Genomic DNA, 13,166 nt, shown 5'->3' on the forward strand with positions numbered 1-13,166 from the left:
CATGTTGATGATGATTTTAGTTCTCATTTTAACCTATCTCGCTTGACATAAAATCTACTTACTATTTTCTAAACCTCTAGACTCAGCAAGTATGCGACAAAATGAGACATTAAAAAAAATCAACATAAAGCTAACTGTTAGTAAAGCCTAAATAAAATGTCACTTATCTTTCAAATATGTCCAATTATTATAAGTATAAAATATTTAATGCTACTTGATAAATTTCATAAATTTTATTTTATATTATTTTCATATATTTTTTATGCTTATTAATAATTATGTTAATAAAGTTACATTTAATAATAATGCACCCTACTTGTGAATCTATTTTATTTTTAGAATGGTATTAAGTGAAGTTCAGGCATAGATAATATTTTTAATTGAATTTATTCAGTTCCCATTTGCTCATAGGTCCTTAATTTTTTTCCATTAATAGTCCTTAAAAGTACTTAATTTGCGTGTGCAGAAATGTGTACGAACCCTGTATACAACGCCTAGAATTCTATAGAATGCCAGCATTTCATACTTTGCTGGTAATATACATAATTATTGTAATAGTTTTATATGAAATTTAGTTTTAGACATTGAATTTACAATATTTTTTATAATGACTTTTATATTAAAAGCATATATATCTCTACTGGATTTATTTTTCTAATTATTCTTCTCTTGAAAAACACATTTTCAATATGTTTCCTACTTTTTTTATCTTCACAGATTTGTGACTTAGCTCATGAAGCGACCATTGAACAAGCTATGACAGATCTGTTATTTTTTACAGAAAACAAAGGGAAATTAAGATTGGACACACTATAAATTTTGTATATATTTTTTTTTTAATTTTATATATGTAAAATTTCTCATTTCCAAAAAAATAAATTATACATGTAAAATCTTAAAACTGTACAGCTTGATTTACATTAATTTCATTATAGAATTTCAAATGTTGAACAGAATTACTGTATACAGAAATCATTATCCTCAGTCTCTGTATTACTGTCATCATTGCACACATCTTCAATTAATTTTTGCATTGCTTTTTCTTCACTATCATTTTGCAGATTCTCATTTGTGACTGCTTCAATATTGTTTTTGTGTTCACTTAAAGAAGTAGAACGAAGAAAATTGCCAAGTGTAGGGTGTAACTCCTTTCCCAATACATTCACTGTTGCACAGTAAATGATTAACAGTCTCCATAAATCACCTAAAATTCATAACAGAATATTAAAACTTTTATAATCTCATAATTTCAACGTAAAAAAGCTAAATGGTTATAGGAGTTATAATTTTAATTTTAGGGGTCAAAGACAAATTTTAAAACTGAATAAACAATTATAATCCAAAATCATTTAATAACAATAAACTTTAAGTCTGTGTATTCATGGAAGGAATATGATTAATTTTTAAAAAGGAAAAGATAAAGAATATTGGTCTCAAAAATTGAATTATAAATTATTTGTGCTTTATAAATTTTACAATTTAGGACTTTATATTATTTCTCTCCAAATTTTAAAGAAAAACATTACTTTAACACTCAAGCACCTGTTAAGATCTAATGCATGCTTCTCTTCATGATGTCTTGATGCTTAGTCATACATTACTGTGGGTTTTTGCTTGCAAAGGCACATATAGATTAAAGGATATTATGGAGTCATGAAATGAGCAGTTAATAGCATTAATTCTGATTTGCTAACAACAGAAATTAAATACATAAAGATGCATCCCATAAATGCAACATGAATTTTACACAAGTCAAAAAATAATAAATTGCCTATGGTTGACTTTGTAAGAAACTGCAATATTTATAATTATTATTTGCGTATATACACTCTTAAACAAAAAAAAAAAAAAAAAGATACACCAAGAAGGAGTTATGCGAATGGGACACAAATTGGTAAAAGTGAAGTACATGTAAAGAAAAACAAATGATTACAGTTTGAGAAAAATTGGATGATTTATTGAAGTGATAGAGCTTTACAAAGTGAAAAGGTCAGTAACGTGTTTGTCCACATCTGCAGCAGTTATTCTCAGCAGTATGCAACAATTAGTAGCTCTGCAGCAGTTAGCAGTAATGCAGGCAGTTATTCGGCTTGGCATCGATTGATAGAGGTTGCGGATGTTCTCCTGGGGGGATAGTGTGCCAAATTCTGTCCAACTGGCGTGTTAGATCATCAACATCCCGAGCTGGTCGGAGGGCCCTGCCCATAATGTTCCAAACGTGCTCAATAGGAGAGAGATCCGGCGACCTTGCTGGCCAAAATAATGTTCGGCAAATAGTAGAAACCTGTGCAATGTGAGGGCAGGGCATTATCTTGCTGAAATGTAAGCCCAGGGTGGCGTGACATGAAGGGGAACACAACGGGTTTTGGAATTTCATCGATGTACTGCTGTACTATAAGGTTGCAACGGATGACAACCAAAGAGGTCCTACCATGAAATGAAATGGCACCCCAGACCATCACTCCTCGTTGTCAGCCTGTCTGCCGGAAGACAGTCAGGTTGGTATCACACCAAGCGGGACTCATCACTGAAGACTATTCTACTTCAGTCAGTGGCATTCCAGTGCGAATGAGCGCGACACCACTGCAAACGGGCTTGATGTTGTACAACAGAGATCAATGGTAGTCGATGCAAGGGGCAGCGTGACCTCAGCCCCCTTTCTGTGAGCAGTCTATGAATGGTCCTTGCGGTCACTGAAGCACTAGTTGCACGTACAATCAATGATAATGATGCATCTGGGGCTGTAAGTACCGCTCTTACGATTACTCGGTCTTCACGTTCTGTCGTTTCTCTAGGTCTACCACTTCCTTCTTGACGCTGTGTGCGGCCATGGTTCACCCATTCCTGCCAACATCATCTAATAGTGGCATTGCTCCTGCTCAAATGTTGAGCTATTCGCTGATAAGACCAACCAGCTTCTTTGAGCCCAACTACACGACCTCTCTCTCAGTTCTGACATCTGCACATATCGATTTGCACACCTGTATGCGAGGCATAGTTACTGTCTTCCAGAATACACGGAATGAAATTCATAAAGAATTTATGACCTGGAATCGTAATTTCTCCTCTTAAATATCCTGCCAGTTGTGCAGATCAGATGTGCTGTAGCGACAACTGTTCATTCATTGGCACCCAAAATGTAAAATTTTGCATTTTCCGTCGAAACTTGTATGCATATCAATTTATGTCCAATTTGCTTTTTATGTTCTTGGTGCATCTTCTTCTTCTTCAACCCCCCTAAGAGTGTATATATGCATGCAAGATAAATTGTAATTTAAATTAGCAATAGCCCTTTGATGCATATGCTTCTTTATTCGTAAGACAGTAATTACTTTTTGCATTGCACCATTTCGAGACTAATTCACACCATATGACTCTTGCATACCGCTGTTGATGTAAATAAAACTAAAACAGCCATTAATAATTTTACAGCAGTATTAATTATTCAATTAAAATGCATTGAGAACCAAAATTAACTCATTCTGAATTAAGGTTTCATCCTGAACACAACTGCATTTGATTTGTACACTTAAGCCTAGCTGGACTGCTGTTCTCTTCTTAATGCTAAGTTATCAAAAATATAAACATTTTGAAATAGACATAAGTAGTGTGTCAAGTTGTTTGTGGCCACAACATGCTTACTGAAATAAAAATCGAGATTTAATCTGCCTTGGCTGCCAGTTTCCTAGTCATTATGGATCAAGATTCTACGCAGTCAAAATCCTTGCTCTTCATTATGGATTCTACGTCACCAGTATTTCTGCGTATCTTGTGCTATCAATATTTTTACAACAGAATTGCTTCTAAGTCAATTTGCTTTATTATAATGATGAAATGCCATGTTTCTCCATCTATGTCATCAACTGTTCCTATGCAATCATTATTGCTAATTTATTACATATATACTCAGACATCCATATCCGCATATGCATATTATTTATTTACACAGTACCATTTTATGTATGAAATATCATGCAGCAGTATTTACCCAGAATAAAATCATGAAAATAAAGAAAAATACTAATGCTTTGACTCTTCCTCTGTATGTTGAAAGCTACTCAGTGCCATCTGTGTTATCTTGATGATGATGTGAACAGCATCTTACAAACATGTCTTAGGGTCACACTCTTTTTGTTATTATAAATTACTTTGTAATTCGATATATTGGAATGAAATGATTTGCTAACATTTCTCGAACCACTCGGTGTTTGGATCTATTGATTTTAATTTGCTAGTATTACGTCTACCAGGTTAAATATATCAGCCCTTTGTTGTTACATTTCTGAACAGTATTCTGCTTCTGTATCCAATCTTCTATCCGACAAGACAACAACTTTGTTATCTCTGAAATCGTGCCCAATCTTAGTAATGATTATGTCCTTCAACGTAACATCTTCCGTACTTTCAACACTGAAACTTTATCCTTTACTATTTATTGTATTTGGTGTGGAAATAATTAATATGCTTTAAACTTCTAAAATGACTGCTAACTATAGTTTCTTATATTAATTACCAGTTCATAAATATTGACATCAAAAGTGATAAACGTGTGGCTAAACTAACCATGCAAATATAAGTTGTGGAAAGGAAGAATTGTTTAAAGAGTCCATATTTCGAATTGGTAAGCTTCAGCTTGAACAATACAGCTTTTGTGCACTTATGTAACTGTGAATTTAAAAAAGCTGCTTATTATGCAAATTGGGAGGGAAAGGTAGTGTAGTTGTAAGCTTTATTTTTTTTTAACCAACTTCATTTAGTGTATTTGTATTTTTGTTGGATACACTGGTTTCCCCCATCGATTGTTCGTAACTAAAACATAAATACAGTCAAATACAGAAAATCCGTCAACTCCTGAAATACGCGTTGCCTCTCAAAATATAAACATTAAGTTTATAGGTTCCGGAAACCGCAACATTGAGTACGAAGTATCGAAGAAAAAATACCTACCGAATAATAATGATTCATAACGGAAATACCAAATTATTGACATCATGATAAAAGTTTTTTCCCTTCCAATTTGCATCGAGATAAAAAAAGCAGAACTTGAAAGATTCAACTCTTCTTTCAAGTTCACAATTCACGTTGTATTTTCTGAGCTTTGTTATTTCAGAAGATTATTTAGTGCTGCTTTTTTTTTTTTAATCCGGATATTTTGTGGATAAATTGAGAATATTTTTAATTTCAGCCCTTTTTAATACAATTACAGATAAGAAACACACTCATGATTTTACTGCTTGCAACATTGAAAAACGTAAATACGTTGCATTGACGGTAATGCAAAAAGTGCAAATTCTGCAAAAGCTGGAGGCAGGTGCTACTCCTCGGTTTATAGCAGAATCGTATGGAATTACGACATGATTGTGTATGATATACAGAAAAAATAAAGAAAAGCTGTTGAGATTTTACAGCAACAGTGATTCTAACACCAGAATCTGAAAACGGAAATCTTTGCACAAGGCGAAATCGGCAAACCTTGATGCTGTGTACATATAATACAATGAATAATATAATCAATTTATGTATGTAATAATAATTTAATGCATATAATAAGTTATTGCAATAATGTGTATAATAATTTAATTAAATGTATCTAATACGCTTTATTTATCTTGCACTTTTAGTCTGAATATTATGATTTATCTTTTCTGTCCTGAAATCCGCAAAATCCTAAAATCCACACAACCTCTGGTCCCAAGCTTTGTGGATTTCTGGACTTCTACTGTACTATGCTTGAAAGATAGGTAAAAATAATTATGCCTATTACACATAAATGCATGTAACTAATATATGAAGGGGTTGATTTATATCATTTATACTCCTATATATTTAGAAAGACCAGAAAAAAAGTTTAAGACGGGATCTCTGTTGAATTTGAGAATTGTTTTGAATTGGTAAGAGATATTTAGACATATCTATCATATGCTAGGTCCCTTTCCGATAAATGTGATGTGCCGCAGCAGTTAGGAATTCATAATGACTTTTATGCTGTCAACTTCAGAGTATTGATCGTTTGCAAAAGAAATGTCAGGCTGATTATTTGCTTAATATCTGATTATATCGAGAAGAAAAAAACTACAGTCAAAAGTCGTTAATTCGGGCACCCATAATCCGGAATGATCTATAAATCCAGACATCAAAGCTAAAAATTTTCTGCGCATGCGTCTCTTTGACGCATGCCGTAAGACGTTTATGGCTGCGAATACGCGTGTGCGCATGCGCATAATACGTTTACGCATGCGTGTTTAATATATAACGGATGGTATAAGCTAAGCTAAAATTATCTAATTCAATTAATGTTGCAGATTGCGTTGTTCCTTAATGTTCGAATTGGATCCGGCTTATTATTTTTTGCAGACTGTTAGAGCAATTTTATAAAAGTACGCTTGAACTTTCGATTTTGTCAAATAGAATTCCCGATATATATTTACTAATATGTAAAGGATCTGCAAAGCGAAAGTATGTTTCGAAGTCTATTAAACAAAAAGTGTAATCGCTGCATAAAATGGATAAAGGCATATCCTTTGTTTTTCTAACCATTCCGAAATCTGTTTATAATTTTACGCTCCTCTGCGGGGGAGGGGAACGTCACGGCCGCAATGAACTGGAAGTTGATCTGTCAGCACTATCCATATCTTCAGGGCAGATTATTTTATTTTATTCGGCTTATAATTCCTTACTAAATGTAGTATTTCATCTCAATGTACTCCATCTTTTATACGATTTAAATCAAATTCCTCGTCATTATAAATATCACGAATACAAATCAAATAGTTTTCTGGTTGCAATTTTCTAATTTCGACTATGCGTAATGTATACTTTACGCATGCACGCGTTGAAAGAAATGTTTAATAAAGTAAATAAATAAATATTAAGCTTTTTCTTTTTGTAAATTTTGATACCCTTTAGATCATAATTGTTCTTTATTTCATAAATTACGGTTTCATATTTTTAATTTTATAATTTCTGCATGCCATCCTACCAGATTTAAACTGCTGATCTATAATCCGGAAAAATAGATAATCCAGAATCGCCGATATCCCGACGAGTCCGGATTAACGACTTTTGACTGTATTGATTTTCTGAGGACTTTTAAAGTCGATATTCATCCATTTAGAGACCCTGCAGTGCGTACAAGATCCAAAAATTTTGATATGAGCGATACTGATTCCAGTATTTCTTCGTCTCTAACAGATGCCAAAGGTTGTATTACACCCACTAAAACCGTCTAGCAGATTCCTCCCAGTATTTCTCTTGCGGAGAAGATCATGACTGAGATGAAAGCTGCCTCAACAAGTATAGTTCCAGATATTACCCGAAAAATCAATTTGAAATCTTAGATGCAGTTCCCTCGATTAAGACAGAAATGCATTGTAATGATGAACCTTCTCCTAAAGATGATGGCTAATCGGAAGTTATCGCTGAAACCAGCCAATCAGAAATTATCAACACTGTAGTTGATCCTCGCAAGGAAAGAGTGGTTCTAGTCATCTGCCCAAGACCAGAGGTAAGCTGGAAAGAAATCCGAAGCTTATTCTCCAAGCACAGTGTAGTTGGCTACACTGGTATCTTGACAAGAGATAATATTACTACAGTCAAAAGTCGTTAATCCAGATTCGTCGGGACTTCGGCGATTCCGGATTATAGATCATCAGTTTAAATCTCGTAAGATGGCATGCAGAAATTCTAAAATTAAAAATATGAAACCGTAATTTATGAAATAAAGAACAATTATGATCTAAAGGGTATCAAAATTTACAAAAAAAAAAAAAAAAAAAAAAAAGCTTAGTATTTATTTGTTTACTTTATTAAACATTTCTTTCAATGTAAGTAGTTTAAGTTGCTTCGCTTTATGTGATAATACTTTCTCTTTAATTCTTTAAACAGACATAATTTCTTGTTCAGTTACAAAGTTCCGCTGTTCAAGTCCCGTTAATTGCTGTGCCGAGAATACCGACTAACTTGTCAATCGAAATTTTTTCGTTTTCACTAACCTCTCTGTCACATTCTTCATGTCTTTATCCATTTTTTGCATCAATTCCACTTTTTGTTTGTTGGACATCGAAACATACTTTCGTTTCGTAGATCCTTTGGGAGTTCCAGCATCGGAAATTCTATTTAACATAATCGAAATTTCAAGTTTACTTTTATAAAATTGCTCTTACAGTCTGCAAAAAATAATAAGCGGGATCCAATTCGAAGATTAAGGAACAACGCAATCATTAACATTAACTGAAATAGATAATTAGATAATTTTAGCTTACACCATCCGTTATACATTAAACGCGCAGGCGTAAACGTATTCTGCACTTGCGCACACGTGCAGTAGTCAAGGTCTTACGCGCACGTGTAAAACGCCTGTGCGCATGTGCCAACGCAGTGCATGCACAGAAAGTTTTTAGCTTTGAGGTCCGGATTATGTGTGTCCGAATTAACGACTTTTGACTGTATTACTTTTTACTCTGCTACCAACAGAGAATGTGCCTTTACTATCTTTCTGAAAAAAGAACAGACCAAAGAAAGATGCTCCCCTTAAAGTTACATTCAGAGGATTCTGATGTCAATGATATCAAGAATGAACTTTGTGCGAAAGGTTTTCCTGTCATCAAAGTTTCCCAGTTTAGATGAAAAACTCAAGGAAATGAAGTCAAGCTTCCAGTATTCTTCGTGTTGCTGACTAGAAGTAGTTTATTCTGGGTCTTAAGGTTAAAATCCAAAGATGTAGAACAAATCACAGCTCTGTGATGTGCTTCTGTTGCCAAAGGTTTGGCCATGGACAATTATTTTGCAACAACGAGCCTAGATGTTTGAAGTGCGGGGAAAATCATTTGACCTACACTTGTGATCTCCCAAAAGAAGAAAAATCGACTTGTGTTCATTGTAAACAAAGTCATGTTGCCAGTTCAAAGGATTGCGAATTTTATCCTCAATTATGTACAAAACCTACAGAAATTAAGCCAGTTTCAGAATGAGCTACAGAAACTGTTAAAAATGCTTCTAAGTCAAGCAAGAAACCATGTGACAAGAGTACTCCTATCCCAGTGAGATAAGCCATTCCTGTAACTGATTCTTCTATTGGAACTATTCTGACAAAATTTGTAGGATTTATCAGCAAACTTCTTATTTTCACCGCTCAATTTAAAATGTTGAAATTGCAAGAAGAAAAGCAACAGCTTGCGTTTGTTTCTTTTGGACATGTTTGAAAGACTTGAAATTTAAACTGTTCTAATATGTGATGTAATGTTCTAACGTAATTTTATGTCATAAATTTCAGCACCATTAAGGCGCAATTAATTCAGCCATGCTGGAACACAGCTAACAAGTGAGCTAGCTAATCTCAGCATAATAAAGTCGTCATATCAAGACCAGAAAATAGAATGGCAATCAAAAAAGTTTTAGTGAATATGAATATGCATACTTACTATAAAAAAAAAGGTTGGCATTAAAGAAAGATTAAATGTGATACCAAGGTTCATAGTGGTCTTTATATTTGGAAATAAATTATATAAGCCCTTATAGGTGCTTACTTTTTCTCTAGAGTATTTATTTTTTTGTTTTTAGTGCATTTTCTTTATTGTCAAAGCCAAAACTAAATAAACTACTTTTCTTTCTTATCTGGAGTGTCAGATGGTGAATCATGCTCCAGGAAATAGCTTTTCTCGACTTTCTCTGCTACAGATGTGCCTCTGTATGAATTTGAACTTCTATTAAGATTTTAATAATTTGTATTCTCATTCCACATCGTCAGTTCATATTCGCATTTGCACATGTATGAATATTTATAATAATATATTTGCAGTAAATGCTGACGTACAGATAAACTTAACACAGATTGCCTTTCTATGGAAGAATATTCTGGATGGCTTAAAAAGCTTGTAAAAACAATCGCAAGACCATGTGTTCCTGGTGTAAAACTGAAATCAACATAGCATGGGAGAGTCTGCTTTCACGTGTTACGTGGATCATATGTAAGCCTTTTTGCTATCTAATTATGTCTAATGTGCGAAATTAAAAATCTGCCATGGAGCACTGATTTATTTATCTTTTTATTTTCTGCTTTCTTAAAGCTTTTTTCATACTATTCATATACATTTGTTCCTCATATTATTTCTATAATTCATGCATATCTTCTGAGCTGGGAATTTTGGGCTTACGTTTTCAATTTTTTTGCCAATGCATTATGCAGCATGGAAGCTGGGTCCCCTCTCTCCAAAAAATCTCGAATATTCAAACCATTACAGCTCGTATCAGAACAAGCAGCGGACATTTTTTTAGTCATTTTCCAATCTGTATTTTGAACAGAACAAAACGTTCTGTGGTCTAGTAACCCAAGCCACAGGAATTTTATTCTGGAAATTTAACAATCTATTCAAATTTAGAATGAAAAACACTCCAGATTGGTAAGTCTCTTTCTTTTCCTTTATTTAGTTAGTTATTTTCCGAATACCGGCAGCTTTCGATTCTGGTTGCATAAAATCCTGTGCGGAAGAATTAAGGTGCGAGTATTGCGCAACAACATTTGCAATATTTTATAAAGATAAATTTGTTTTGATATTCAATCTAAGATTTGTTTATGAGCACTTGTAATGTGCTTGCTGAGTAATTTTTTTTTTTTTTTTTTTTTTTCAATTTCATTGGGCCATTTTAATACGTTTATGGTGATAATTGGGCTACAGGTCATTGTTTTTTGCTTCTTTTTAATCAAGACCAACATTTGTTTTCCTATCAATATTAAGATCTTCATGATATTTTGTATTCTAAATATTGTGATGTTATGGAAGATGCAGAAATATTTTTAAAAATTACATTTAACTCACATATCAAAAATGTTAAAAACATTATTTAGCCGAAAAATCTAAAAAATGGCCACAATCTATCCCCCCCTTTCCAGTTGTGCTCGACTGTGCAGAATTTTTAGGTATCAGGAAGGCAATTCACGAGCATGCCAGTGGGTTAAGCTTTTACTGTATAGGATGACTGTATGTAGAAATTTCTCACCTACTGATTTCAGAAATGTTCTTCTTTTTACTTATATTTACTTAAATTACTTTTCAATATCTGTTAAAAAAACTGTCACATAATTAAAATTTAAAAGATGTTCGGAATTTTGATTTAAGTTAAATTACTTAAATATTAATAAGAATGGGAAAATAAATAAATGGACAATAAGTTCTGATTATTTCTAGGTGCCAAGCATAAAAAATTTCTAAAAGGGAAAAATATAGCTGCTAGTGGTATAAAAAGCTATCGTTCAGTTCCCCAAGTATTATTTGTGCTTTGCAAAATTCAGATACCTTAGATAACGTTGTAGGAACTTCAAAAGATGTTTTGGATGCTGAAATTGTGTGGTGTTTGAAAGTGGTAACAGCCATTGCTCTTACAGATCTAGTGACATGGGCAAACGTTTTTCAAGTACGTATGTTCCCTGACAGTGTTGTAGCAAGATGCTTTTTTTAAAAAGCTATCCCATTTTACCTTGTTATTTGATGATACTTTGCATAAAACAAATTTTAAAAAAGCTAGATTTGCATATCAGATATTGGCAGTCTGACCAAAGTAAAGTTGTAATTCAATTTTTGACATCTGTTTTTATAGACATGCAATAGCTGCTAATATTTTTGAAAGTTTCCAAATGGTAGTTAAAAAACTAGATATAAAAAAACTGTTACAAATAAGTACAAATGGGCCAGCCATAAATCGGAAACTTTATGATGAAACCCTCCAAAATAAATTGAAAAAAGAATAAAGCATTGAATGTATATCTATTGGTAGTTGCATTGTTGGGATAGACCTTCTATTTTAAGATTACTGTACTATCTATTCAAAGATTCTCTAGTATGTCAAGAAGATTTAGCAGTGAGTGTGCATAAGACTTTGCCGTTGAAATTTTATAAACATTGGTGGCTAGAGAATGCACCAGTATGTTTGCAATTAAATTACTATTTTTTATTGAAATTTGAGAAGATATAAAAGGTTATGTCCAGCTAGTTAAGTATGCAAAAGTAACTTGTAAATCATATGAAATAATAACAGATGCAATTAATGTCAAATTAATTAAGACAAATTAATGCCTATAAATTTTTTTTGGTGGCTGAATTTGTCAAATCCTTTTTGGAACTGTATTAAAGTAACTAACCACTTGTCCCCTCCCTCTTTTTTTTTTTTCTTCTTTTGATATACACAAATTAGTAGAGCAACTTTTGCAACATTTCAAAATTATAAAAGAGTACATGCTAAAAATTAGTTCGTCATTGAAATATTTGTGGAACTTTAATTTTTCTGAGAGAAAGGTATTATTACTGAAATAAGCAATATTAGTGTTAGGATTTAGAACTGATAAAACTCTTGCAAGAACTATACACTAAAAAAGAAATGATTGAAAAAGATTATCTTTCTCTTAAACGCAACTATTAAACTTTTATTTATATCTACTTGAAAAGCTGATGGAGGTTCAATGTTTCAAAATGCTATTTCTATAGCTCCAAAGTATGTGGCACGAAAGCATACAGAAAAATGAAAAGTGCATTGATGCATTTTTCCAATAAGGTAACGTTGCAGAAGAATGTGATAATATTATTTCAGAATATTCCGATTTCATTGAAAATGTCATCCAGCCATATTTTACGAAAACAAGAAAACCTATGATATGAAAAAAATGAGATTAGATAATTTTTTGCAGACATTCATTAACAAAAAAGTACTTATGGGAAACATTTAAAATGACTTTTATTCTTTCCCATGGGCAGCCTTTGTTGAACAAGGATTTAGTATCAATAAAAATCTAGAAACAGAAAATTTGGAGGGAAAATTCATACATTGCCCAGTGCATAGTTTGTGATTATGTGAAACATGCTGTTGGGATCCACAGTGTGTCATTTATAAAAGAGATGAGAGCGATGAGATGAACTTCATCAGCTCATTCACAGTATTGGTTACATTTGGAAGAGCAGGGTGGAAAAAAATCAAAATAAAAAAAATATATATATATTACCAGATGAATTGATTTCTCTTAAAGGAAAGAAAACTCTCTTAGAAAGACAAGTTAAAGTGCTTGAAAATAAAGTAAATTGCTGAAAAGGCCGAAGTTACAACCTTTTAAATAAATCTAATGAAATGTTAAAAACTATTTGTGAAAAACAAACTCAGTTAAGAGAACTGGATTCAGACAT

General features: G+C 32.8%; 2 protein-coding genes across 8 annotated transcripts in view; one reads left to right on the forward strand and one right to left on the reverse strand.

Annotated features, from left to right (window-relative positions):
• Positions 1–9,984, forward strand: part of ash2 (Set1/Ash2 histone methyltransferase complex subunit ash2) — a 129,026-nt gene extending 119,042 nt beyond the window's left edge. For 3 of the 4 annotated variants that reach the window (XM_085820078.1, XM_035364173.2, XM_035364175.2), the window contains one exon: positions 718–906. In XM_085820078.1, the coding sequence (XP_085676204.1) occupies positions 718–725 (8 nt within the window). In that variant the 3' untranslated portion in view covers positions 726–906. Of the gene's footprint in view, positions 1–717; positions 907–9,796 lie in introns of those variants that run through there. The other variant, XM_085820079.1, reaches the window with a different exon arrangement.
• Positions 807–13,166, reverse strand: part of LOC118193130 (poly(ADP-ribose) glycohydrolase-like) — a 105,110-nt gene continuing 92,750 nt past the window's right edge. For all 4 annotated transcript variants that reach the window (XM_035364171.2, XM_035364170.2, XM_085820076.1 and 1 more), the window contains one exon: positions 807–1,204. In XM_035364171.2, the coding sequence (XP_035220062.1) occupies positions 957–1,204 (248 nt within the window). In that variant the 3' untranslated portion in view covers positions 807–956. The remainder of the gene's footprint in view (positions 1,205–13,166) is intronic.

This window comes from Stegodyphus dumicola, chromosome 7 (assembly GCF_044657685.1).
Source record: "Stegodyphus dumicola isolate Sdum_Otavi_A_Nest chromosome 7, ASM4465768v1".
Taxonomy (NCBI): domain Eukaryota; kingdom Metazoa; phylum Arthropoda; class Arachnida; order Araneae; family Eresidae; genus Stegodyphus; species Stegodyphus dumicola.